The sequence below is a fragment of the Globicephala melas genome, chromosome 3, assembly GCF_963455315.2.
Source record: "Globicephala melas chromosome 3, mGloMel1.2, whole genome shotgun sequence".
In the NCBI taxonomy this organism is placed as follows: Eukaryota; Metazoa; Chordata; class Mammalia; order Artiodactyla; family Delphinidae; genus Globicephala; species Globicephala melas.
This window is the reverse complement of record NC_083316.1, coordinates 90835208-90862964: the sequence shown is the minus strand read 5'-3', so window position 1 is coordinate 90862964 and position 27757 is coordinate 90835208. Positions and strand designations below refer to the sequence as shown.

The 27757-nt window shown below is 39.2% G+C and overlaps 3 protein-coding genes across 5 annotated transcripts in view; 1 reads left to right on the top strand and 2 right to left on the bottom strand.

The window, feature by feature from the left end:
* MCC (MCC regulator of WNT signaling pathway) overlaps nucleotides 1-9898 on the bottom strand; it is a 464937-nt gene extending 455039 nt beyond the window's left edge. Inside the window, exons 1-3 of one of the 3 annotated variants that reach the window (XM_060296098.2) lie at nucleotides 9386-9898; nucleotides 4288-4468; nucleotides 680-787 (exon numbers count right to left, since the gene is read on the bottom strand). In XM_060296098.2, the coding sequence (XP_060152081.1) occupies nucleotides 680-768 (89 nt within the window). In that variant the 5' untranslated portion in view covers nucleotides 769-787; nucleotides 4288-4468; nucleotides 9386-9898. The remainder of the gene's footprint in view (nucleotides 1-679; nucleotides 788-4287; nucleotides 4469-9385) is intronic. The other 2 variants (XM_060296099.2, XM_060296100.2) reach the window with 2 other exon arrangements.
* A 151-nt stretch (nucleotides 9899-10049) lies between these two features.
* On the top strand, nucleotides 10050-27457 carry STARD4 (StAR related lipid transfer domain containing 4). The gene is made up of 6 exons (XM_030869898.3): nucleotides 10050-10389; nucleotides 18536-18649; nucleotides 19597-19646; nucleotides 23583-23709; nucleotides 24565-24679; nucleotides 25956-27457. Exons 1-6 carry the CDS (start codon nucleotides 10351-10353, stop codon nucleotides 26183-26185), a joined length of 675 nt encoding a protein of 224 aa, XP_030725758.1. The 5' UTR covers nucleotides 10050-10350; the 3' UTR covers nucleotides 26186-27457.
* Nucleotides 16234-27757, bottom strand: part of CAMK4 (calcium/calmodulin dependent protein kinase IV) — a 243687-nt gene continuing 232163 nt past the window's right edge. Inside the window, exons 13-16 of the transcript XR_009563442.1 lie at nucleotides 25656-25839; nucleotides 24345-24427; nucleotides 19036-19126; nucleotides 16234-16472 (exon numbers count right to left, since the gene is read on the bottom strand). The gene's annotated coding sequence lies outside the window, so the exon portion shown is untranslated. The remainder of the gene's footprint in view (nucleotides 16473-19035; nucleotides 19127-24344; nucleotides 24428-25655; nucleotides 25840-27757) is intronic.

The window sequence follows — 27757 nt, the reverse complement described above, 5'->3', positions numbered from 1 at the left end:
GTGGGATAGGGAGGGTGGGAGGGAGGGAGACACAAAAGGGAAGAGATATGGGAACATATGTATATGTATAACTGATTCACTTTGTTATAAAGCAGAAACTAACATACCATTGTAAAGCAATTATACTCCAATAAAAATGTAAAAAAGGAAAAAAAAAGAAGCCAGTGCAGGCAAACCAGAGACTTCCACATTGTCTTTCCTGGCTCTTGCCTTCTAAATGTTTCAAGAGAGCATCTGATTGGCAGAAACTAATTCATAACCACAGCTGTGGCTGCATGGGAGACTCAGATATACAGTCTTTTTTTTTTTTTTTTTTTGCGGTACGCGGGCCTCTCACTGTTGTGGCCTCTCCCGTTGCGGAGCACAGGCTCCGGACGCGCAGGCTCAGCGGCCATGGCTCACGGGCCCAGCCGCTCCACGGCATGTGGGATCTTCCCGGACTGGGGCACGAACCCGTGTCCCCTGCATCAGCAGGCGGACCCTCAACCACTGCGCCACCAGGGAAGCCCTGGAATGACCTTATGTCCAAATAAAACATTGGAGGTTCTATCATCATAGATTAAAAGAAAGGGGAAGAACAGCTATTGGAGGACATCTAGCAGTCTGCCATAGACCACCACTTCCATCCCTGAGATCTGTGAGCACCCTTTTTCCCAAATAGGGAAAATTCATACCTTACCTAAGAGGTATGACTTCAAAGTTCCATCTTTCAGAGACTAAACCCAGCTCAAAGACCAGGATATCTGAGTGACACAAAGTTCTCTCCATTAGGTCCAGATGTGGCTACCTGTGGACAGATGATCCAGGAAGTGACTGGTTATTCCCCCATGCCCAGCACACACACACACACACACACACACACACACACACACACACACACACACACACACACACACACACACACACACACACACACACACACACACACCACTTCTCTGGTAGAATAGGAACAGGATAACTATAACAAAAAGTTCCCTTCCAAAAAAATATATTGTAATGGGTAGAAATTTCAGAGATGTCTGCTCTGGCAATAGACTATTATAATTTTCTAGGTTAGCCCATCCAAAACCTCTGGTTCCTCTATCATCTCCATGACTACTGGCTTTGTTTTCTTGGAGGTCCTTCTTTGTCCATTAGCCTCCTCGATCACAGCTTCATTGGGCATTGGAGAGTCTGCCCTTCTTGGGGCTGCAAAACTTTCACATCCTACTTTTTGCTAGTGTAGGTTTGGGTACTTAAGTTTGCATTGTACTCAGTCAGGCTTTGGCAGGCCAGGTTTATGGTTTCTCTGGTAAAGAATTTCCTCTTAACTTAATAGGCATCCAGTCTTTCTTCTGGTCAGTTGCAGTGTAAAAATTGTACCCAAAGAAATAATCTAGACATTATGTGTGTGTGTGTGTGTGTGTGTGTGTGTACACATACACACACATGTATATATATGTATATACACACATGTGCATATACACATGTGTGTATACACACGTGTGTGTACATATGTATACACATATATATGTATTATATATATATTTATCAATCAAATACATATATATATAAAAGTCTGCAGATCATTTTAATTATTACCTGCTATGATCTGCACAGCCTCTTTTCAACCTGATTATGGTGTTTATGGGTTGAATTTTGTCCCCCCCAAAAAGATATGTTTGATTCTTAACTCCCAGTACCTCAGAATGTGACCTTATTTGAAGACAAGATCTTTACAGTGGTAATCAAGTTGAAATGAGATCATTTGGGTGAGCCCTAACCCAGTATGACTGGTGTCCTTATAAAAAAAGGGGAAATTTGGATGCAGTCATGCACACAGGTACAATGTCACGTGAAGATAAAGGCAGAGATCAAGGTGATGCAGCCACAAGCCAAGGAACACCAGAGGTTGTCAGTAAACCACCAGAAGCCAGGGGAGAGCCATGGAACATATTTTCCCTCCCAGCTCTCAGAAGAAACCACTCTATGGACACCTTGATCTCAAACTTCTAGCCTCTAGAATTGTAAGACAATAAATTTCCATTGTTTAAGTCACCCAGTTTGCAGTACTTTTTTTTTTTTTTTTTTTTGCAGTACGCGGGCCTCTCACTGTTGTGGCCTCTCCCGTTGCGGAGCACAGGCTCCGGACGCGCAGGCTCAGCGGCCATGGCTCACGGGCCCAGCCGCTCCGCGGCATGTGGGATCTTCCCGGACCGGGGCACGAACCCGTGTCCCCTGCATCGGCAGGTGGACTCTCAACCACTGCGCCACCAGGGAAGCCCTGCAGTACTTTTTTATAGCAGCCCTAGCAACTAATAGAGGCAGCTTCCATAATGCCCTAAAATAAGGGTCTTGAGTGGTAGGGCACAACCCTTAATCTGATCTGTGCTGCTGTACTGATTCTTCTTGCCCAGCCCAGAAGGCTTTCTAGAGATTCTTGTAAATAGTTGGGGCCACTGTACTCCTTCACAGCTAGCTTTTATTATCACTTCAGTGTGGAGGTACAGACACAGTGGACATTTTTGAATGCTGTGAAACACCAAATCGTCAGGCTTACAAATATTTTAGATTCTCTGACACAGGTTGAGATTCTGCTACAGCTTTAGATTCTCTATCCTTTCCTTAGCAGAGATACAGCTTGCCCTCAGTATCTTCAGGTTCTGCGGTTGAATTGGTGAATGCAGAACTCGTGGATAAGGAGGACCTACGGCTACCTGTCCTCATCATCTGCTTCTTGGACTGCTAAGTCAAGAAAACGTACATTAATATCCTTTAGGGCATCACCCCATTTCTAAATTCCAAATTTTGTATTGGTCAACGTTCACTTGCAAAGAACAGAAGCCATTTTAACTAGTCTAATCAGAAAAAGATTCAGTACAGGTTTTGTTATTGCTTAGAGAAGCAGTTGGAAGGTTGAAGAAATCCTTTCTGAACAGTACAACAGTGTGGAGCCAACAATGCAGATGTTCCTACAGCTGTTGGGAAACCATCAGGATCATAAGGCAACCTTAAACTGGGGCAGGGTATTAGAAGACAGAAGCCTGCCTAGAATTGCAGAAGCAGTAAAGCATGATTTTGACATCTTTTCAGATCTCTCACGAGTACATCTTATTGGCAGGACCCAAGTCCATTCAGAGCTCTAGCTATCAGAGTGCCTGGGAAATGTCTGTTTTTCTGGACTCTGATGTGCCCAGCTGAAAATTAACAGCTCTAATTCTGTGAGAGAAAAGGGAGAGAAAAGGGGGAAGGAGATAGAGAAGAAGTAGTCAGATTATGAATGTAAATATTTTAGAATTATCTCTGACACAGAGCAGGCCCTTACTGACAAATTTATGGAAACACAATACAAGTTCTTAAAAGAGAAAATGTGAAATCAGAAACAAGAGATTAGGGACTTCCCTGGTGGTGCGGTGGTTAAGAATCCACCTGCCAATGCAGGGGACACAGGTTCAATCCCTGGTTTGGGAAGATTCCACATGCAGTGGAGCAACTAAGCCCGTGCGCCACAACTACTGAAGACTGCGCGCCTAGAGCCTGTGTTCTGCAACAAGAGAAGCCATCGCAAGGAGAAGCCCGTGCGCCACAACGAAGAGTAGCCCCCGCTCACCGCACCTAGAGAAAGCCCACGTGCAGCAACGAAGACCCAACGCAACCAAAAATAAATAAATTAAATAAAATAAATAAATTTATAAAAAAAAAATCCAGGAGATCAGGTTTGCAAAAGGCAAACTATGTCACAATTGCTTTGCACTTTTGCTTATCCAAGTGCAATACAGTGTTTTCTGAGCTGGAATATTTATACATGTACACTTGCAGTGAACAAAGTTCATTCTCTGGAGGAAAAATTGACCTTGTAAGTCAAAGATCCTGGTCCAACTGAATTCTCTTATACTTTGTTCCTTCTCAAGTGGTTTTACCTCCCCATGTGTTTGATACCTGTGATCCAAGGAAATAAGGGCTCTCAGATGTGTATCAAGACTACGTTTATCTTTAAAATTTTAAATCTTAAACCTAGATTTGTGAAATATGTTTTAGAGCAGAGATCAGCAAAGTTTTACTATAAAGGTTCAGATAGTAATGTTTTCATCTTTGCAGACCACATAATGTCTGTTGCCATTTCTCAATCATGACATTGTGGTGTGAGAGCAATCATAGTACATAGATTAGTGAGTGTGCCTATGTTCCAACAAAATTTTACTTACAAAAAATGTGGCGGACCTAATTTGGCACGTGGGTTGTCATTTGCGGACCCTTGTTTTAGATAATTGTGTGAAATAAATTAAAAAATAATTCTATCAGAGTTACCTTGCAGATCATATCAGTCCACAGATACGGACTATCGTTGGTCCTTTCTCTTCTCTCTCTGCGTGTAGAGTCCTTTCTTTTACACAAACACTCAACCTAACTTCTGGTGTTTGAGACCGGCACTTCCCTCCGCTTGGTTTCACTTTACAGTCATGTATCAATGTTCTGACCACTGATGAACCTAAATACAACAGGAAATTTCTTTAACTTCAATAACCATCTTTACAGTGGAGATAGCAAGTTGCTACCAAATGTGCTCAGTCACAGGTGAAGTAACCAGTGTGTTTTTCTGTCGGCCTCGACTGTGGGCTGGCTTTGCCTACAGGCTCCTGATCTTCAGGTACCGTGAGTACACATGAGCTGGCATGGCCTCCCACACCCAGACAAATTCTACTGCTGTCCCTGCTGGGGCATCAGCTTTCCTACTGACCTCTGACCTCTGTCACTCATTAGCTATGTGATTTTAGGATAATTACCTAAACTTCCTAAGCTTCAGTTTCCTAGTAAGCAAGATGGAGATCATGATAATATCTACCTAGAGCAGTGCCTGGACTATATTAAACAGTCCATAGATTTTATCCACAAGAGTGAATTTGGTATCGGCCAGTTATATAATTTATGATGATTATAATATTGCTGGTTGGCCTTCATTTTCATCTGAATATTTTGATATATGAACAACAAGTAAAATTTGAGTTTTGTTTCCTTGTTTTGTTCATTTTAATCATGGTCTAACATGAATATTTTCTATACACTGGTAGAGCATGTTTTACTATTCAGTTGCCCTAAATTTTCTCAAAAGTGCACTTAAAAAAAAAAAATTAGGGCTTCCCTGGTGGCACAGTGGTTGGGAGTCCGCCTGCCGATGCAGGGGACGCGGGTTCGTGCCCCGGTCCGGGAAGATTCCACATGCCGCGGAGCGGCTGGGCCCGTGAGCCATGGCCGCTGGGCCTGCACGTCCGGAGCCTATGCTCCGCAGCGGGAGAGGCCACAACAGTGAGAGGCCCGCGTACCACAACAACAACAACAAAAATAAATAAAAAATTAGCATAAGCTTTAAACAATAGAGCAGACAGCACAAAAGAGTAAAGCACAAAATTAAGTAACAGAAATAAATACTAAGGACAATTCAGTATTTTACCCACTGAATCTTAACATTTGCCTGTGCCTCTGGCCCACTCTCTTCTCACACAAACCTGGCTTCCTTTTCTTTTCTGGTAGCGCTTAAACACTAGTCAGACTGGTTTTATTTTATTTTATTTATTTATTTTGTAAATATTTATTTATTTGGCTGCACTGGGTCTTAGTTGTGGCAGGTGGGCTCCTTAGTTGCAGCTCCCAGCTAATTAGTTGCAGCACACGGGCTCCTTAGTTGCAGCATGCAAACTCTCAGTTGCGGCATGCATGTGGGATCTTGTTCCCTGACCAGTCCCCTGCATTGGGAGCGTGGAGTCTTATCCACTGTGCCACCAGGGAAGTCCTCAGACTGGCTTTAGATTTGCTGTGGGACATCAACCAGAAGTCACATTCCTAGATCTCCACCTCCAAAGATTCTGATTTAGTAGCTTCAGGATAGGGCTCGAAGTCTGTACTTTTAAATGCTTCCCATCCATGAGGCAGATGTATGGGAGATTTGGGGACCTCTGTTCCACACTCTAACTCGTGTTCTCATCCAAGGGCTTCCCCCCAATCCCCGCTACCATTTCTCTGTGCCCACCAGTACCAAATCTGTGCCAGCCTCCAGCCTCAGCAGCCAGTCTTGAACACTTACAACAACGCTGCGAAGACGATATTCTTCTTTTAAAGTTTTTTAAATTTAAGTATAATTTACAATGTTGTGTTTCAAGTGTACAGCAAAGTGATTCAGTTGTACATATATATATGTATATATACATATATGTGTATATATATATGTGTACATATATACACATATATATACACATTCTTTTTCAGATATTTTTCCTTATAGGTTATTACAAGATATTGAGTATAGTTCCCTGTGCTATACAGTACGTCCTTGTTGTTTACCTATTTTATCTACAGTAGTATGTATGTCTTGTTTTCTATGTCTGTGAGTCTAATTTCTGTTTTGTAAATAAGTTCATTTGTATTTTTTTTAGATTCCACATATAAGTGATATCATATGATATTTATCTTTGTCTGACTTAACTTCACTTAATATGATAATCTAGGTCTATCCATGTTGCTACAAATGGCATTATTTCATTCTTCCTTATGGCTGAGTAGTGTTCCATTGTATATGTGTACTACAACTTTATCCATTCATCTGTCTATGGACATTTAGGTTGTTTCTATGTCTTGGCTATTGTGAATAGTGCCACCAGAACACTGAGTGCATGTATCTTTTCATATTAGAGTTTTCTCCAGGTATGTACCCAGTAGTGGGACTGCAGGATCATATGGTAGCTCTATTTTTGGTTTTTTAAGGAGCCTCCATACTGTTTTCTATAGTGGCTGCACCAATTTACATGCTCAACAACAGTGTACGAGGGTTCATTTTTATCCACACCCTCTCTAGCATTTATTATTTGTAGACTTTTTAATGATGGCCATTTTTACTGGTGTGACGTGATACCTCACTGTGGTTTTGATATGAATTTCTCTAATAATTAGTGATGTTAAGCATCTTTTCACATGCCTGTTGGCTGTCTGTATGTCTTCTTTGGAGAAATGTCTATTTAGGTCTTCTGCTCATTTTTTGATTGAGTTTTTTTTTTTTTTTTGATATTAAGCCTCATGGGCTGTTTGTATATTTTGAAAATTAATCCCTTGTCAGTAGCATCATTTGCAAATATTTTTTCCCAGTTCATAGGCTTTTTCATTTTGTTTATGGTTTCCTTTGAGTCCCATTTGTTTATTTTTGTTTTTATTTCCATTACTCTAGGAGATGGATCCAAAAAAATATGGCTGCTATTTATGTCAAAGAGTGTTCTGCCTATGTTTTCCTTTAGGAGTTTTATAGTATCCTGTCTTACATTTAGATCTTTAATCCATTTTGAGTTTATTTTTGTGTGTAGTGTTAGAGAATGTTCAATATCATTCTTTTACATGTAGCTGTCCAGTTTTCCCAGCACCACTTATTGAAGAGACTGTCTTTTCTCCATTGTATATTCTTGCTTCCTTTGTCATAGATTAATTGACCAAAGGAAGAAAGTGTCGCAAGAGAAAAGCGGTCCTCTATTCCTTAAAAGCTCTTTTCATCCTAAACAAGGGAAAGTCAGCTCAAACTGATGTTAAAAAAAATTATTGGATTATATAAATAGAAGGTTCAGGATTCAATCCAGCTCTGGAATTGGTTGGGGGTCACCTTATAAACTGCCCCAGCTTCAACAGGTTTCCTACAGCAGGGATTTAATAAATACTTGTTGACTTGAATTAAGGCTATGAATTTTTCTAAGGGGTTAATATTTATTAATGTTTAATTTATTAATATTAATGTTTGCAATATTTTATTAACATTCTTCAGTATGTAATATTTGATTTTCTTTTTGATCAGAGTTTGGGGGACAGGTTTTTTTTTAATTTCAAGTAGTTGGGGATTTTTTCTATGTTTTTATTTTGCTTTTTAATTCTAGATTTATTGCCTCCTGGCAGAAATAGTGGATATATTATTTCTGTGTTTTGGAATTTTTTGTTTTTCTTCTTGAAAATTCCTTTTTTAGATTTGTTAATATATTCAGTCTGATTACAGTCAGGGATTGGCAGCGAAGCTATTTTTCCTCTCTAGGGTGACTTTCTATAGCTGGTCAAATACATTATATATCTCTTTTATACTTGAACTTTAGATGGAAAGCTAATTTCCATCTACTCTACCTATTCCAAACTATTTGGATAGGGGACCTGTCTGTTGCCCTATATATAACTGTTCTCTTGTGAGTATAATAATAATAATGCATACCTTATGAGGTTATCAGGATTAAATGAGTTAATACATGTAAAATGCTTAGCACTGTGCCTGGTCCATGGTACTCAATAATAGCTTCAGATAATATTATTTAATTTTTTCTGAGTTTTGATGCAGTTTTGCTTTCAGTAGCATTCCACTTTGATAGACACAGAGGGGTTTTGAATCAGCCCAACTTCTTTCTAACCAAGAAAAACAAGGCAAAAGATGAAGAGCAAAGGGCAAAGAAACAAAACCTCCCTACAGGAGGAGTAAGTGTGATGTATGACTTTACGCAGAAAACCCTTTCAAAAAAAAGTCACGTTGATTTTCTTTTAAACATATTCTACCAGGTTCTGTAAGAGAATATGCAAAGCTACTGAGCAATGTACCCAGCTCAATTCTAATAATGAGAGATACTAATCTTCTACTTTTCTGAAACGGTTAAGTGGACTTGTTCCTCTCCACCATTTAACTGTGTAAACCTTCCCGGCAGGGATTAGGGCTTTCATTTCTGGTCCCACCTGCTGTGCACAGGTATGTGCCTGACAGCCTGTGAAACACATTATGAGTTTCATGGGGGTTAAAGAGCCCCAGTTTCAGAATCCAGCAGACCTGGACCAAATTCCAGTTCAGCCACTCAGAAATTACATAATCTGCCTTAACGATCTATGCCTGGGGCTCCATTCACTTGCTAGTTAGTATTGGCCAATTATCGTGGTTCTTGTTTGCATGTATGTACGGATAATACCTTGAGATAGTCATGGAAAAGTGCTTTGGTTAAAGTTTTACATACTTTATATCTCATTAACTCCACACAGCCCCCCAAGGTAGGTGTGTTTTACAGATGAATACAAGTAAGATGATAACGGAAAAGTAATCACCAAATTATTATTCCTTTTATATATAAACAATGAGGTAAGATTTTTAAAATCTGCCAATAATAACTAGCAAGTGGTGTTTGGTGATTCTTTTAGTGATGCTAATTAAAATTTTTATGAAGTATTGCTTATTCTCAGTGCAAGTCTATCAAAAATGACTAATGGTGTAGCCTTGCATTCCTTCCTATTCTTGGTTCTCAAACTACATATCCTGGTATATGTAATTTGCAAACACCTGATTTTTAGTATTCAGATTTGCCAAGCATCCTATCAGATGGGTGACTTCACAGACACTGGTATAAATGTTACTCACCTTCAAACAGATGAAAACCAGAACACTTTGTGAGGCTGCTAAAGCCACCTGCGCACCCCAACTCTTCCCTACTTAAAAGGTTGTCCTCTGAACTCCCATATCTGAGGGTAAACATTTGGCGAAAGATCAATTCACACTGTGCAGTGACTTTGTTTACATGTTTTCTCGTATAGTACTCTCAGCTTTGAGTCACGGGAGGCCGCAGGAAGCCGAAGAGCCGGTCATCCTCGCACGGGTGCATTTTTTTTTTCTCATTTCTGATTTGACTTCTGGCCTTGGGAGGGGCAATGCAGCCGCGCGATACTAATCTTCAGAGCGAATTTAAGCCAGCCTTATCCCTCACCGTCGTCATTCACTCCCTCTTCGCGTTCATATTCTCCCAGCGGGACTTACTGCCACGCGAAATTCTTTCAGAATTAATCGGCCACACGGCACCCTTCCAGAGCCAACCCCACAGGCGACTCCACACACGCAGCTGGCCCGGAGACCGTCAACTCTCACCCGACGCGGAATCAGTCCATCTCTCGGCGACCAATCAGCGCTCCGCACGCTGCCGCGCCAGCCAATCCGTGCAAACACACGTTGCTTCTGCCAACTTTTGCCGCTACCCATCCCCGGAGGCCAGGGTTCGAGCCGGGGGCGTGGTTGCGGGGTTCGGCCCGCCTTCCCCGGAAGGCTTGATGCCTTCCAATTGGCTGCAACTGGCAGTGGCTTGGCGACCATTGGCTGCTGCCGCCGGTGGCCTCGGCGGGCGGGGAAGCCGAGAGAGCTGTAGAGCTAGTATTGCAGAAAGAGTGAGTTTCCTGTCTACCTCGCACGCCTGATATCGGTCGCACTCCTTGCTTCACCTCAAGTAGCCTTGAGTAGAAGCACGGAGGTGAGGCCGCCTAGAGGCGGAGCGACAGGGTGGTCTTCCCGGAGCTGCTCCGGGCAGTGGGAGAGGGAAGCCGCCGTGGAGGTCCAGGATGGCGGAACCGGCGTCCGGACGTGTGTGGACCTCACAGGTAAGAGAAAACTGAGGGTAAGGGTCGCGCTGGTTGGATCCCAGGGCTTGCCCCTCTCCTCCTCAACCCAGTTCATCAGCGTTAGGACGCTGATTAGGCCCAAGTTACTTCATCTGTTAAATGGGGAAAGGGCGGTAATAACCTCGCTTCGGGGGGCCTGGGTGAAGATTCATTGAGATACCGTTCTGTGATGGGCACAGTGCTTCCTGGTTCTTAGTAGGTGCACAGACAACAGAAGGTCCATTCCCTCACACCAGGCTTTGACGGAGCTGTGTTGTTAAGAGGCAGTGTTTTCCGAGTGCTTACTATCTTCCAAGTTCGGTACTAAATATATTAACTCTTGTAATTCCTCAATAACTTAATGTTGCTGTTATCCCTAATTTACAATTAAGAAAGATTACCTGAGATTTTTTAGGTTCAGCAGCCAAGACAAAATATGGCAAATTCAACATGATGTCAGATTTTTAGAGTCTCTTGCAGCCTTTGATCAGCTTCCAGTGTTTTACAGAATAGACCTTCAGTCTCTGGAGGCAGAGGTCCTGGGTTGGAATTCTGGCTCCATCACTTATGGGCTGTGTGATCTTGGACAAGTGACTTAACCTCCGTGTTGATACTTTCCCTTTCTGTAAAATAGAGGCAATAATAGGATGGGCTCTTAAGGTTATTTATGAGGATTAAATGAAATAATACAATTTGAAGTGGCCAGAAAGACTGATCACATAGTAAATGATCAATAAATGTTAGCTATTATTATGTTTTTAAATAAAGGATTAGAGCATTAGGAGCTTGAACATTAACTTGGACTCAAACTTAAAGCTGTGACATTATTAGAAATTAATATTGTCTTAAGTGTTGTAAAAGTCTCATTGGTGTTGTAAAGCTTGTCCTAAAATAAGCCAAAGTGAGCACTGAATCGGAGTATCATCAGTCACATTGCAGATGAAGACTTACCCTGTTGCATTCCTGCCACAGCCAGTCTCAAAAATGAGAAACTACCGTATTTGACTAATTGGAAAAGCTAAATTACTAATTCAAAATTGATTGGCAATTAAGCCTATGCTGGAATTTTTATGTTAGGTAGAAAATATTTAATTTACAAGGCCTTGGTTTGCACATCTTGGGGAAGATCTATGGCATGTTAAATTGAAGCTATTCACATACATGAAACATATCAATCAGGTAATGGAAGGTGAAACGATTCTGATATGAGTTTCTTTAATACGTAAATTCTGACTTAATCATACTACATAAGTACAAACGGATTTTTATGGCATTCACTTTTTATTAGAGGTTAAAATGTTTATTATATTCCATAGTTAATTAAAACCTATGGCCATTTCACTGACATTTGACAAAAATTAAAATTGTATCCGTCAAAGACTGTGGTGCTGATAGATGGCCTCAAGAAAGTTTTTTTTTTTTTTTTTTGGTGGTACGAGGGCCTCTCACTGTTGTGGCCTCTCCCGTTGCGGAGCACAGGCTCTGGACGCGCAGGCTCAGCGGCCACGGCTCACGGGCCTAGCCACTTCACGGTATGTGGGATCTCTCCAGACCGGGGCGCGAACCCGTGTCCGCTGCATCGGCAGGCAGACTCTCAACCACTGCGCCACCAGGGAAGCCCAAGAAAATTTTTTAACCTGTGAAGGCTGCCCACTCAATGGTGGCAGCAACTGCCTACACTAGTAGTCACTTCAAAAACATAAACATAGAAAACGTGACCAAAAAGGTTAGAGTAAGAAAGAAAAAAGGTGGACATTACTTAGCACCTGGCTATAGAATTGTCAAGAGTATATAACCCATTTATGGAGCTGTTAGATTCTGATACAGTTAAGTGGTACCTGTTTTCTCTGACATGGAAGTGTTGGAGAGTTTCGTGCTATGAGTTCAGCAAGGAGAATAAAAGAAAGAGGGAGTTCAGAATGGTATTTAAAACATTTCCTGACATTCTCCACAGATAGAGATTACAATAGGGCATATTGCATGCTTTCTTTTCAATTAATGTGAGTGCCCTATTATATTAAGAGAGCACCAAGACCTTGATAATCCCAATATTGTTCCCCTATCCCCACCCCACCTTGGTTTTTGAGAGATTCTCTGTCTTGCCTGTCTAAACACAGATGATCAGTTTAGAAAGTAACTGTTATTCCCTTTGGACTTAACCCTTGCATGGATTTTTTTCATCAAGATTAACTGCCTGGTTAAATACTTCATTGGGCTAAAAGAGATTTCCAAGTTTATACTTACTTTATTTTCTTCCTTTCCTACCTCCTACTCCACCACCACTAGAGAGGCTCATTAATAGGAGTTTTTAACATTGGCGGGAGAGCTAACATAGTCTTAAGAGGGGTCCAGGAAAGAAGAGTAGAAATTAGGCAATGAGCTTGGCCAAAATATAAAAGGGCCCATAAGACATATTAGGGAGTTTGGATTTTATACTAACCAGTAGGAGTTAATGATAACTAAGGTAAACACCTTAAAGTTTCAGATTCTCATCTTTATAGGTAGTTTTTATTGCTTACTTTTTGTATGCTAGATTTACCTAAAGGTAATGTTGTCTATGCTAACAGTAGCTTTCCACTTCATCTTTGATTTCTATCAAAGAGTTTTGAAAATACTCTTATCTGCTAGCCACAGGAACCTGGCATGTGACCTTTGGATTTAAAGAATGTTGTTTAATCATAATGATCCTTAGTGATGGATAAATAAAATTTCTTTTTCAAGTCCTCTCTAAGAACTTGTGTTTGTTTATAACATACCCTTAAATAAGGTCATTGTACTGGCTATCAAGTTGGCAGTCTCTTGAGTGGAAATGGGATCTATTCCTGACTGGCAGACTTTCTAAATGAGCTAATCTACTTCTTATGGGTAGGATCTATAATTATTAGATATTTCACATCACTTTCATAGATCCAAAATTCTATATTACTGAATTTTCTATATATACTTTCCCATGTTTCTGAAGGGATATACCACCCCAAAACATGCCACTTCAGAATAAAGGTTACTTTGAGCTGAAGGCAATTAGGAAGCAGCAGACACGGAAAGAACCATTTATCCTTCCACTATCTGCCTAAAAATGGGACATAAATATCCTTTGGTGAAGGTCTTCCCTCTCCTCTCTCCTATACCAGGAGAATAACGGCTATCACTGGAGATAGAAAGTTGAACTGAGATGGTCTACACAAACAAACTTCACTAAAATAACCTTTACCTTTTTTTTTTTTTTGCGTTTACCTTTTATTAGTCTCTTCCCATATATTTATCTTGCCATAATTTACCACCCCTAGAAGCTCATACCCCTTTTCCCTTGTCTTGTCATTTCTCCAGAGTTTATCACCCTTTAAGATGGTGTATAAGCTCAGGGTATATAAGCTTCTCTGAGTCTCCAGTTATTTTCTATGAAAGCCTCTTTGCATAAAAAAATTAAATATTGACATCAAGTAAACTTTGCCTTTTTTTCTGTTAATCTATCTTTTGTCAATTTAATTGCAGGTCTCAGGGACAGAGCATAAGAAAATACAGGAAAAGTTTTTTTATTTTCCTCCCTGAACTTCTGTATCATTTTATTTCAGTTTTTCCATATCATATCTTTTTTCTTTATTTTTTTCAGCATAATTTGTTTGCAGTATTTACTCTTTTTTTTAACATCTTTATTGGAGTATAATTGCTTTACAATTGTGTGTTAGTTTCTGCTTTATAACAAAGTGAATCAGCTATACATACACATATATCCCCATATCTCTTCCCTCTTGCGTCTCCCTCCCTCCCGCCCTCCCTATCCCACCCCTCTAGGTGGTCACAAAGCACTGAGCTCATCTTCCTGTGCTATGCGGCTGCTTCGCACTAGCTATCTATTTTACGTTTGGTAGTGTATATATGTCCATGCCATCTCTCACTTTGTCCCAGCTTACCCTTCCCCCTCACCATGTCCTCAAGTCCATTCTCTAGTAGGTCTGCGTCTTTATTCCTGTCTTGGCCCTAGGTTCTTCATGACCATATTTTTTTTTTTACATTCCATATATATGTGTTAGCATACGGTATTTGTTTTTCTCTTTCTGACTTACTTCACTCTGTATGACAGACTCTAAGTCCATCCACCTCACTACAAATAACTCAGTTTCGTTTCTTTTTATGGCGGAGTGATATTCCATTGTATATGTGTGCCACATCTTCTTTATCCATTCATCTGTCGATGGACACTTAGTTTGTTTCCATGTCCTGGCTATTGTAAATAGAGCTGCAATGAACATCTTGGTACATGACTCTTTTTGAATTATGGTTTTCTCAGGGTATATGCCCAGTAGTGGGATCGCTGGGTCATATGGTAGTTCTATTTGTAGTTTTTTAAGGAACTTCCATACTGTTCTCCATAGTGGCTGTATCAATTTACATTCCCACCAACAGTGCAAGAGGGTTCCCTTTTCTCCACACCCTCTCCAGCATTCATTGTTTCTAGATTTTTTGATGATGGCCATTCTGAGCAGACAAGCCTCTCGGGCTGGTGAGTGCCGGTCGGCACCGATCCTCTGTGTGGGAATCTCTCCGCTTTGCCCCCCACACCCCTGTTGCTGTGCTCTCCTCCGCGGCTCCGAAGCTTTCCGCCTCTGCCACCCGCAGTCTCCGCCTGCGAAGGGGCTTCCTAGTGTGTGGAAACCTTTCTTCCACAGCTCCCTCCCACTGGTGCAGGTCCCGTCCCTATCCTTTTGTTTCTGTTTATTCTTTTTTCTTTTGCCCTACCCAGGTACGTGGGGAGTTTCTTGCCTTTAGGGAAGTCTGAGGTCTTCTGCCAGCGTTCAGTAGGTGTTCTGTAGGAGTTGTTCCACGGGTAGATGTATTTCTGGTGTATCTGTGGGGAGGAAGGTGATCTCCGCGTCTTACTCTTCCGCCATCTTGAATCCCCTTATATCATTTTAGTGTTTATCATGTTTCATGGCTTTTATGTTCTACTTTGTGCTGGTTAAATATTGACTATAGCACTGACTTTGTCACTTTAGATTTTAGATTAGTGGCTGTCACTCCCGACTGGTTAAAAGAATGACCAGTGAGGCTTTTTATAGGACCTAGATCTGGGGCCTATTCTAGAGCAGACCCACTGAATCGGACTATCTGGCTGTGGACCATGAAATCTAATATCCAAAAACGGTGTCACAGAAAACCAGAGGCAGACACACATGAAAGTGGTAAAGGCAAATCTTATTCAATAACTATTGCAATAGTGGAAAAGAAACCTTGGTATAGAACTAGGCTTCATTCTGAATACAACAAGGGCACGTAGGGGTGTATAGCCAAGAAGCAGGGTGGGTGTCAGTGAATGAAAATTACTAGGAGGAAACATTAGAGGAAGGGGGATTTGCCTTAAACCAACTTGACAGGATTCTTGCTGAAGGCAGGCCAGGGGGATAAGATTGAGGGTGGGATAAGGAAATTTGAGGGTAGGGGATTTTCACTAAACTGACTCAGCAGGATTCTTGCTAAAACTAGACTAAGGGGTCCAAGGACAAGCCCAAGAGCTAGGCCTCGTCACAAAGAGGACTCAGAGGAGACTTCCCTGGTGGTCCAGTGGTTAAGAATCTGCCTTCCAATGCAAGGGATGCGGGTTTGATCTCTGGTCGGGGAACTAAGATCCCACATGCCATGAGGCAACTAAGCCCATGTGCTCTAGAGCCCGTGCCTCACAACTAGAGAGACTGCGTGCCGCAACTACTGAGCCTGTGTGCTCTGGAGCCTGCGCACCCCAAGTAGAGAGAAGCCCGCATGCCGCAATGAAGAGCCCGCACCACTACTGAAGATTCTGCATGCCACAACTAAGACCTGATGCAGCCAAAAAAAAAAAAAAAAAAAAAAAGAGGACTCAGAGGAGCCCAACCAAGGAGAGATTCTTTGTCAACATTAACAGCTATTACAAATTATAACAACATGATTCTGATGTATGCATTTGTAGTGAGAATTGCATCCTTATTCCCATAGAGGTTTGAGCCTTGATATTTCATTTAGATCTTTTCTTGATCTCCTTTTTAGTAGTAACTTCATGATCCTGTAAATGGACAGCTTTCTTCCAAAGCCTTTTCTTCTTTAGCCTTTTACTGGAGAGTACCATGGCACCAAAAGGAGAGAAGTTAACACCAAATAAATCATGTTTTGAAGCAAACACACTTCAACAAATATTAAGGTCCTACTGTGTTCCAGGTAGTGTTCTAGTTGGTGGGGATACAGTAGTGAAAAAGGCAGACATGGGACAGCCACTCTGTTAGTTGGGGACATGGTAGTCAAAGAGTAGAATATAGTACATCAATAAATAAACAAGTTAATTTCACATAGTGATGCACTATGAAGAAAATAAAAGAAGGGTATAATAGTGATTTGGGGAAGGTTGTATTAAGGACAGGAGGTTTAATCTGAAATTATTATTACAGGTTGTTATTAGTCATGCTCAGATTTGGGATCTACTAATCCAGGTAGAGAAATAATAGTAAATGCAAAGGCCCGAAGTCAGTGACAAGCTTGATGTATTTAAGGGACAGAAAGAAAACCAGTAGGAGAAGAGCATTGTAGGCAATGGTATGTGATGAATCTCCTAATACCTATTAAGGGTGATTCCAAGGTTTTTGACATTGAGCAACTGGCTCAATTATCATTTTAATAGTAAAATTATTAAGATGAGGAAGACAGAGGCAAATTGAAGGAAGACTGGGGCAGCAAGAGATGCCCATTAGGCGTGAAGCCCTAAATATAGGCTTCTGGATGTGGGATTTTGGATCTGTGTGTGTGTGTGTCTGTCTGTCTGTCTCTGTCTTTCCCTCTCCTTTTTTTCCTCCCTTCCTCTTCTTTCCACCTGGGCCTTTCCACATATCAGCTTCAGGATAACCAGATTTCTTGTATGCTTACATGTTGATCAAAGGCTCCCAGAGCGATTATTCTAAGAGTGACGTACAGAGGCTGCATGGAATTTTCTAACCTAGCTGCAGAGGTCATGCAGCGTCACAGACTGCACCTCTTTTTTTTTTTTTTTCATTGTAAATGCTTTGTTGCTTTTTATTCATTTTTTTCACTTTATTTTTATTGGAGTATAGTTGCTTTATAATGTTGTGTTAGTTTCTGCTGTACAGCAAAGTGAATCAGCTATACATATACATATATCCCCTCTTCCTTGGATTTCCTTCCCATTTAGGTCACCACAGAGCACTGAGTAGAGTTCCCTGTGCTATACAGTCGGTGTTCATTAGTTATCTATTTTATACATAGTAGTGTATATATGTCAATCCCTCTTGATGGGAAGTGTGTCACAGGATTTGCAGCAATGTTTTAAAATGATCACGTTATAGAATCCCTCATTATATTAAGTTTATTATCTTTAAAGATTAGTAATCATTTCCCTTTTAAAGTATTGTTGAACAATAACATACCTTTGGAATTATTAATGATATAGTACTTTCCTCTCTGTATAGTTAAAATTATTGCCTTAAAATTATAAACCACTTACTTATGCTGTACTGGTGGTTCTAAGGTCTTCATATCACCTCCTATGTTACACAGATAGCTCACTGAATCCTATGACACTTCATCAAATGAAATAAAACACTGAAGACAATAGAGTTCTTCAAACTTTAGAAATTCTTCAGAGGTCTCTAGCCCTATGCTTAAAGGATGTAAGAGGAGGTTTCCAATTGTGGTTGTCATTTATTTGCTAGAATGAGTCCTATATCTGTTGGCTGGTAAAATGAAAATTTTCAATGGCTGAATCTCTAAGGAATTTTTAAAGAGTTTATGCCTTGTGTGTTATTTTTGTATTTTTGAAAAAGCAGTATTTTTTTTTCTTTTAAGTTATCTGGAATTTTATAATTTATTCCTTTGGGTTAGATTCTATTAGAAAGGGAAATAGGATTGTATTTTATTTTTTATATGAGTGATTTTAATAACTCAACATATGTGATTCTTATCCCTATGTGTTTCACACCTTGGAAGCTTTTAGAAAAAAAATCTATGGCCAGGTCTTACCCTCAGGGATCCTGATTAGTTGATTTGGGATGGGGTCCAGGTATAGGTATCTTTTACAACTCCCCAGGTGATTCTTTTATGAAGCCATATTTGAGACCCAACTGCATCTAACTCTGGTATTTGCTGATGATAATCTTAGTCTCTGTAACAGGGAAAACAAATGGAAGACCTGCCTGATGCAGCTGTTTTGGCGACTAGACTTAAAAACACTCTCATCCAATACCACAGCCTTGAAGATGACAAGTGGCGAGTTGCTAAGAAAATGGTAAATTAATTAAATTACTTATGTTTGAGGGTGTATCTTCTGTCTAATGAGCTGGTGGATGACTTTCAAAATGGTACGGAAAAATATGGACCATACTTTAGATGAATGTGCAGGATAGATAAATGTGCTAATATAGTTGATGGTTTACTGTCTCACAAAGGAAGAAACATAATAATCCTGCACTGCTTTCATTAGTTCTTCAGATATTGGACACAAGAATAGACTCATGGCAACAAGATTGTAAAGAGCAGCCTCTCAAGTCAGTAAATAAAATGTGTCATTGTCAGTTTAAGGAAGTATAGTAATTGATAATTTGAAATTGTTTCAGATATTTTAACAAGCCTGTGAGAATGGCCAGTTAGTATTTTTTTACCAATATGACATACCTGAGTGTTGACAGAGCCAATCCTTGAACCCAGGACTCTTCCAGTTAAGTCCTCTGTCTATTCTGCTATTCAGAATTTCTTGGGAAATGATCTAGAAAAAAATGTAGGGACTAATTCAAGGTAGCACTGTCATAATAGATTTGAATTGTTTAATTTTAAAAAGATGTGAGCAAGTTCAGAATGAAGTATTTAACATTTCTATTATCTCAGTCTAAATGTGTCAGTAATGGTAAACAGATGAGATTGGAATGCGGCAAATAATAATGGCCAATGAGATAGTGCCATCACCAAATCTTAACAGTGTTTGGGTGTCATTAAGCTATTGAAAAACCTTTTGTAGGGGTTTGTAATTTAAATAAGATGTGTACTACTTTCAGATACAGAAGAAATTCAGATATGGATTATTTTATGGTATAAATTACTTTTGTGTATTTCTTTGAATATTTACTTATGTTTTATTTTCATGCAAAAGCTAATGCTGTAGAATTTATGAAATTGTCAGTTTTATATCCAGGTTTCCACCTATGTAATTATCAGTATACACTGTTTTTATTTTTCTAGAAAGATGTAACAATTTGGAGGAAACCTTCAGAAGAATTTAATGGATATCTGTAAGTAAATTCCTGTAGTGTTACGTAGCTCTTAGGACATTGCTAAACTTCAGATATATACACACCTACACACATGATCACTGAATGATCATTGCCAGCAAAATTTGGCTTTTGCTTTAAGATGTTAAACTTTCTGAGAAGCAAATCCTGTTATGAATTCAAAGCCTTTAAAATGTCCATATCCCTGGTGGACAGAGTTGGTGGTGAGGGGATCATAAATAATATGATATCATTAATGATATCAGATAGCTGATAAAATCTTAATTTCTTACTATGGTGTATAAGACCCTTCTGATATTCTTTCTGCATTTATTCAGTGCTGTAGCATATTTTATTTTTTTTTATTTTATTTTTTTGCACGGGCCTCTCACCGTCATGGCCTCTCCCGCTGCGGAGCACAGGCTCCAGATGCGCAGGCCCAGCAGCCGCGGCCTACGGGCCCAGCCCCTCCGCGGCATGTGGGATTCTCCCGGACCGGGGCACGAACCCGTGTCCCCTGCATCGGCAGGTGGACTCTCAACCACTGCGCCACTAGGGAAGCACCTGTAGCATATTTTATTCTAAGAAATTTATCTTGAAGAAATCATGGGAAAATTAATAGTTATTTAAACTTCTCTTCCATCACAGTATTACTTAAAATATTAAAAATTACAAACAACCTGAATAATCAATTGTTGGGGAATGATTAAATTATAAAATGTGCTATTTTACAGTCTTTAAAAACATAATAAAATGCTCAAGATACAATGAAAAGTGAATAAAGCAGAATACTAAACTGTATGTAGCACAATCATGGGTTGACTTTAAATATATATTTTTTATATATTAAAATGTTTTATTTAACACAAAATATATACCTCTAGATGTCAGTTTTATGTGTGATTTTTACTTCTGTTTTTTGATTTTTGCATATAGTTGAACACGAATTATGCCTTTAACCAGTAAAAAAAATATTGTTTTTTAAAGCCAGAGGAGATAGTTGCCACGTGAAATTGGAGTGGAATAGTCACATCCTTGGGACTCAGCACTTTTTAAAATGAAACTGTTGACTGAACTTACTATATACAGTGTATTTTGAAGTGTATTACCAAAGATAGCGTTTCCAGGAAGATAAGTTGTACAGTATTTATGAGGACAGGGAAACTGGAGTTGGATTAAACATTGTAAGCAAGTGTAGAAGTTAATCCTTTAGATCAGTAATCCCTGCTGGGGCGAAAAAGTGTAAAAAGTGCCAAGGGAGCACTATGCTTGGTGATATGGAAAAACTTCATAGGGGAGCTAATATTGGAGCGGAGTCTTAAAGAACGAATAGATATTTCTTAGGGAATGAAGGATAAATTCATATTCCAGGCAGAGAGCATTTCATTTACTACGTTCACACAGATGGGAAACACTTTAAGGAGTTTATTTAGGGAAGTTGAAATTGTGTTTGTATAGCTGGAGCATTAAGTATGGGGGTGGGGAGAGGATGTCTGAAGGATTTTTTTTTTTTTTTTTGCGGTACGCGGGCCTCTCACTGTTGTGGCCTCTCCCATTGCGGAGCACAGGCTCTGGACGCGCAGGCTCAGCGGCCATGGCTCACGGGCCCAGCCGCTCCGCGGCATGTGGGATCTTCCCGGACCGGGGCACGAACCCGTGTCCCCTGCATCGGCAGGAGGACTCTCAACCACTGCGCCACCAGGGAAGCCCTCTGAAGGATTTTTGAATTCTAAACTAAGGCACTCAGTTTTGCGTTACCTACTGCTCAACCCTACCCATACATCCCAGGTCCTCAGAGGATTTTCCATTTATTCTAATAACAATTGTGAAAGAGAAATGAGCATGGAAAGTTTAGAGAAGAGCTTGTATCCTGGGGGTCCATGGCTAGCTTCTTGAAGTGTCCCTAAGATTGTATACAAAGTTTTGTGACAATGTGTATGTTCCTGGGAAGAGATCTGTGGCTTTTTTCAGATTCTTAAAGAGTTATATGATCAGAAGAGCTAGAAACGGATGCAGTGTTGAGTTGGACACAGAGTTCCCAAACTAAGGACATAGCATGGGAGTTGAAAAGGACAAATGAACTTGAAAGAGATTTATAATAGTGATGGTGGTGGTGATGATGATGATGGCGATGATAACTAACATTTATTGAAAACCAGATATTGTTCTAAGCAGTTTACGTTTGGAAAATCATCTTGATGAAACATGGTGACTTATTAGTTCTGACTATTGGAATGGGGTTAAGAGAAAAAGAAGAGTCGAAATTGAATCCCAGATTTCTAATTTGTGCCTGAAGTAATTTGTATTACCCACCTCCTACCCCCACCCTCACCCCAAGTTAGAGAACACAGGCAGAAGAGCAGACTTAGGATGGAACATAATAGAAGCTTGAGCTTGAGAGATTTACAAAATGATAAAAAGGCTTCAGATGCTTAAAAAGAGAAAAAAGATCCCTGAAAACAATGATGGAGTTAAAGTCAATCTACCTCTCTTTTCTTTCCTCCCCAGAGATAACTACTCTCTTGAAGTTGTGTGTATTATTCCTGTTTCACACTTTGTGTGTGTGGGTGTGTGTGTTTTAGTAATACGCTTTAATTTTTTCTGTTCAATACTGTGTTTTCAAGAGTTACCCGTGTTGTTACATGTTGATCTAGTCTTTCACTTCTGTATTCATATACCACAATGTGTTTATCTGTGTTTGCAAGTTTGCCTACTGATGAATTTTCAGGTTGTTGTGAATTCTTCTCTACAGTAAGCTTTTTGGTACATGCCTCCTTCTACACACATGTAACATTTTCTTGGGGTGTGCCTGTGTCTTAGGGACATACGTCATCCCACTTTACTGCATGTTGCCAAATTGCTCTCTAAAGTGGTGGTAGCACTTTGAGAGTTCTCATTCCCTTCCATTCAACACTTGTTATTAAGTTTTTAATCTCTGTCAGTTTTTCAGGGGTATGAGATGGTGTATTGCTAGTAATTACTTGATTATGAGTGAAATTGAGCATCTTCTCTAAGTTTATTGACATTTCAGGTCAATCTTGTCCTTTGCCCATCTTTTGTTTGGATTGTCCTCTTCTCATTGTTTCATAGGAATTAATCATATATGCTCTATAGTAAGTATATATCTGTATATATGTGTTGCACTTATCTTCTTCCACTCTGTGGCTTGTTTTTAAAGAAATTACTTATTTTGTCATTTGTGGTATGTAAGTTTTAAATTTTAACCATCTTGTGTAATTTGTGTTTCTGTGTGTTTTATGTATTCAAGTAATCCCCCTGTATCCTGAGGTCACAAAGATGGTCACTTGTATATTTTTCTCAAAATTTAAAAGTTTTACCTTTTACATAGTGGTATTTAGTCTATCTGGAGGTATTTTGAATGATGTGAAGTAAGAATTCAGTTTTTATTCTCTCTGTTAGGATAACTGTTGAATCCAAACACCATTTTTGAACTAGTATATCTTTTTCCTACTGGTATGTAATGCCACCTTTGAAATATGTCAAGTTCTGATATTATTCATGAGTCAATCCTGGGCATTCTATTCTAGAGTGACCTATATTTCTATTCCTAATAAAAAGGTTTCAAAAGTTAGGGTAAGAATATGCATATACTAATAACATGTTAGAACATAGCTGAGAAAAGAAGAGCATACGAAATAAATGGAAGCATTACAGTGTTCTACGGACTGCTCTTGGCTACACCATAACATGAAGGTATTTTACTATGTTTATGATAATGCATAAGATAGCCTTCAAATCTCTTATTAGATTTGAGGACGTTTTAGAGTACATTCTGATGAAATAATTGACAGAACCTAATTTATCGGAAAAGTCGGGGTTTACTCTTTTTAAAAAATCTTCATTAAATTTTATTTTTTTTGATGTGAGCTCTGAACTGTGAGAGCATGCTGAAATTTTTCATTCTAATAGCATTTGACTTTCATATGTTTTCTCCAGCTTCAAAGCCCAAGGTGTTATAGATGATGTCGTCAATAGTGTAATAGACCATATACGCCCAGGTCCCTGTCGCTTGGATTGGGACAGCTTAATGACCTCATTGGATATTTTGGAGTACTTTGAAGAGGTATTTGTATAGAAATGTTGCTTCAGATTGTGTGTGTGTGTGTGTGTGTGTGTGTGTGTGTGTATGTGTGCGCATGTGCACGTGTGTATACTTGCATTCATTATATTCATTGCTTTGAGAATAAGTAGTCATGGCAAAGATCTCACAGGGGAATCCTTGCTGCCTTTCAAAAAGCTTGAGTTTCCTCATATTAACTAATGAGTGTTAGTCAGAACTGAGTTTGTTTTCTGCAATAGCTTTACCCTTGCTGCTTAAGAAAATCATCAGTGTCTTTAATTGTAAAACTTTAGCTGAGGTTCTGAAATCTAAAATTCTGAAAATACCACCATCATATTCAGGTTTCTAGGTAATAGTATGTAGGTTTTCCATTAACATTTAGCCAAAATCAAAGATAAAAATGCCACCTTAGGCGTTAGAGAATTATGTAACCTAAGTGGCTTTCTTTCTTTGTCTGTTTCTATTAACTCATTCCTTGCCATGTTTGGATTCCTTTATTGACACATTTGGTGTTTTAGTCAAAGTACTTGTGGATTTTATCTTATACACGTACAGTCTATACTACCTGCTTCCACTTTTATCATATAGGATAAGAGGTGACTCTACTGAAACAGAGATTTGGATACTGGGTAACTTACCTCTGTGTTTTGATTGTATATCCTCTTCAAGTCCATACAGTCTCCGTGAGATATAGAATAGAGATCTAAACCTGTCAGAATCACTGTAAGAAATGTTATTAATATTTATTATAACACATTTTAAGTGAGTGTTAATGTTTTACTACAGATTAACTTATGATATATGAGTCTATGTATGTATTTCCTATAGTACTAACAGCTGTTACCTGTTCTCTTTCAGAATTGCTGTGTGATGCGTTATACTACTGCTGGTCAGCTTTGGAATATAATTTCCCCAAGAGAGTTTGTTGACTTCTCCTATACTGTGGACTATAAAGAAGGCCTTTTATCCTGTGGTAATTGTCTCAAAACCTTTTACTTTCTCTCGGTTTGTTTTAAATTTTGAGTTTTCTAGGCTGGATGTTTCTTTCTACACAAGATACATTTTCAACTTTCATACTTATCTTTAAAAAAATTATTTTATTTAATTAATTTATTTTTGGCTGCATTGGGTCTTTGTTGCTGCACATGCACGGGTTTTCTCTAGTTGTGGCGAGCGGGGGCTGCTCTTTGTTGCAGTGCGTGGGCTTCTCATTGCGGTGACTTCTCTTATTACGGAGCTCGGGCTCTAGGCACCTGGGCTTCAGTAGTTGTGGCATGTGGGCTCAGTAGTTGTGGCTTGTGGGCTCTAAGAGCGCAGGCTCTGTAGTTGTGGCACATGGGCTCAGTTGCTCCGCGGCATGTGGGATCCTCCCGGACCAGGGATCGAACCTGTGTCCCCTGAATTGGCAGGCAGATTCTTAACGACTGCGCCACCAGGGAAGTCCCCATAGTTATTTTATAATCAATAAGCTCTGTTTGCAAATGCTAAACCCTAGGGATTAAAATAACAATATCGAGAAGGTTTTTGCAATCTTTCTGATGAGTTTTTGTTCCCCGTTACACAGTATCCTTCAGGTCACAGCTAACAAATATGGAATGCATGACTGCCTCTAAGAAAGGGATCTAGTCGTTGGGTTTCCTTCTAAGTCACTCTCAAGAAACAGCTTCTTAGTCATATACTTAGAAAAAATAGGCTTGGTATGTGTTAGAGTACTTTTCCTTCCTTGATCTGTGTAATATTTTTCTTTTCAAAATTAAAGATACTATTAGAAGGCTCCTGCTTTCTAAAATATATCTATAGGTAAATTAATATTTTTGTATGTACGATATATTTGAGTTGGCAGTTGTAGGTACACATCTACCTGTTTAATCTGAACCAGCCAGAACCAAAGTTTGATATGGTAGTGCCTGTGGGGAGCAGTGGTGGTACATAGGTTTGATTATTAGTACCTTGAGGCCTGGCTGCTACAGAGAAGATTTGTAGTTTCCAAGGAGTTACCAGGATGACATGATGCCATTTATTCTGAAGGGATTAGAACTTTCCCCATTACATATCTACCAGCCTCTGTCAGAATTCCACTTAGTAATTATCTTTTTCATTCTTCCACGGTCACTCTTGGGGCTTAATTTTCATCTACATGGATAAGAAGAAAAATATGTAAATAAGAAATCTGATAATATTTTTTAGTGAGAGTTTTAGATTAATGTCAGTCATTGCTATTAATAGTGTCATTTTAAATTGCCTTGTAGGGATAAGTCTTGACTGGAGTGAAAAGAGATCAGAATTTGTTCGTGGATATAACCATCCCTGTGGTTGGTTTTGTGTTCCTCTTAAAGACAGTCCAAACCGGAGTCTTTTGACAGGCTATATTCAGACGGATCTGCGTGGAATGATTCCCCAGTCTGCAGTAGATACAGCCATGGCAAGCACTTTAATCAACTTCTATGGTGATTTACAAAAAGCCTTACAAAAGGCATAATATGTTTAAACTTATAGCATTATATTCCCTGAATCAACTCTCTCTCTTAGCTGCATGGCCTGTAAAAATCATCCTTTCCTGTCTTCTGCATAGCCTGTAGAAAATTTTGAGATGTTTTTGGTTTATTTTATTCCTAAAGTAAATAGCTATCTAGTGTGGGCATTTCAGTTTTCCTAAACAGTTATTTGCACATTGTTTGGTATGGTGATATGTCTAGGAATGGAGAGTATGACAGAAATCCACCAAGAAGTAGATATAGTTCTTTGACACAAACTCTTAAGAAATTGGATAGTGCCTCAGTATGAATATTTTGGCTTCTTAGAAATTAGAGAAAGCCAAGCTTCATGCTGGTAGGTTAAAATCACCTATTTTAGAGCTTTATGAACATTCTGTAAAAGTTTTAATTTTGGGAGGAGTTAAATATTAATGCTTTACTTCTCATATGCTCTATGAGTTTAACAATATCTTGGACTAAAGAAAAAGAGCTCTTCTCTATACTTTATAAAGATGAACTTCATTGTCAGTTGACTTGTACTACTTTACCTATTGAAAATATCAGAAATAAGAAAAGAATAGGTATCATAGTAAAATGCAATTCAGTTTTGATACCTGGATAGTATTATTTTATAGATATCTTTAAAAATGTATTCATATCTTTATGGGCTTTTATTTTAGGAGTCTTAAAAGCATTTATGAATGAATAAGGCAGTGTGAAAAACTGCCAGATATGTGCTGGGACACCACATTGATTGGACAGTATTCTGGGTTATGTGAAATGGGTGGTGGTATCCAATACTGACCAATAGAGAACCATCTCTCTAGAAAGTCAAATTCAGTGAATGTTTTATACATGTTTGAGTTTTAAATGTGTCACTCAACTCATAAAGTATAACTACGTCATAAGCATTCACAATTGTGATGTAACTTCAGTCTGGAACTAGAACAAATGCATTCATAGATTTATCTAAATGCCTGGATGAGTCATTTTATAACTAGAATGGACTATAATATGTCTCTCGATTCTGTGGCTGCATTAAATGAACATTCCTAAATGATTTTAACATTCCACATGGTCTTTGACTTTTGAACTATCCACCTAGTTTACATCTAAGATGAGAACTTGAGGGAACTCAGTGTCCGTGCAAATTTTTGTCTATATTTATATTTGTGTACATGCACACATCTTGAAATCTGTTCCAGTGTTCAATGTGAGTTATTTATGTGATATTATTACTGTTCCCACTGTTTCATTTTCTCTTCTTTTTTTTTTTTCTTTTGGTTAATATGGGGTAAAGAGAGCTCTGGAAATAGTATTTACTAGATAGGCCACCGAAAGCACAAAACTGTATAGTGGTTCAATTGCATGAAGGTGTGATCTGTGTTTTACTTTCCTGTGTTTTCCTGAGTGTAAAGAAAGCATAAGTCATAGTTCTTCAGACCCATTTTGCTGAAGTGGAAAAAGTAGAGCTGACTTATTTTTACTGTTTTGGTATGGAGATGATGTTCAAAAAAAGCAAAAGGTGGCAGCACCATAATATCCATAGTGAATAATCTCACAAATTTTAGATTGAA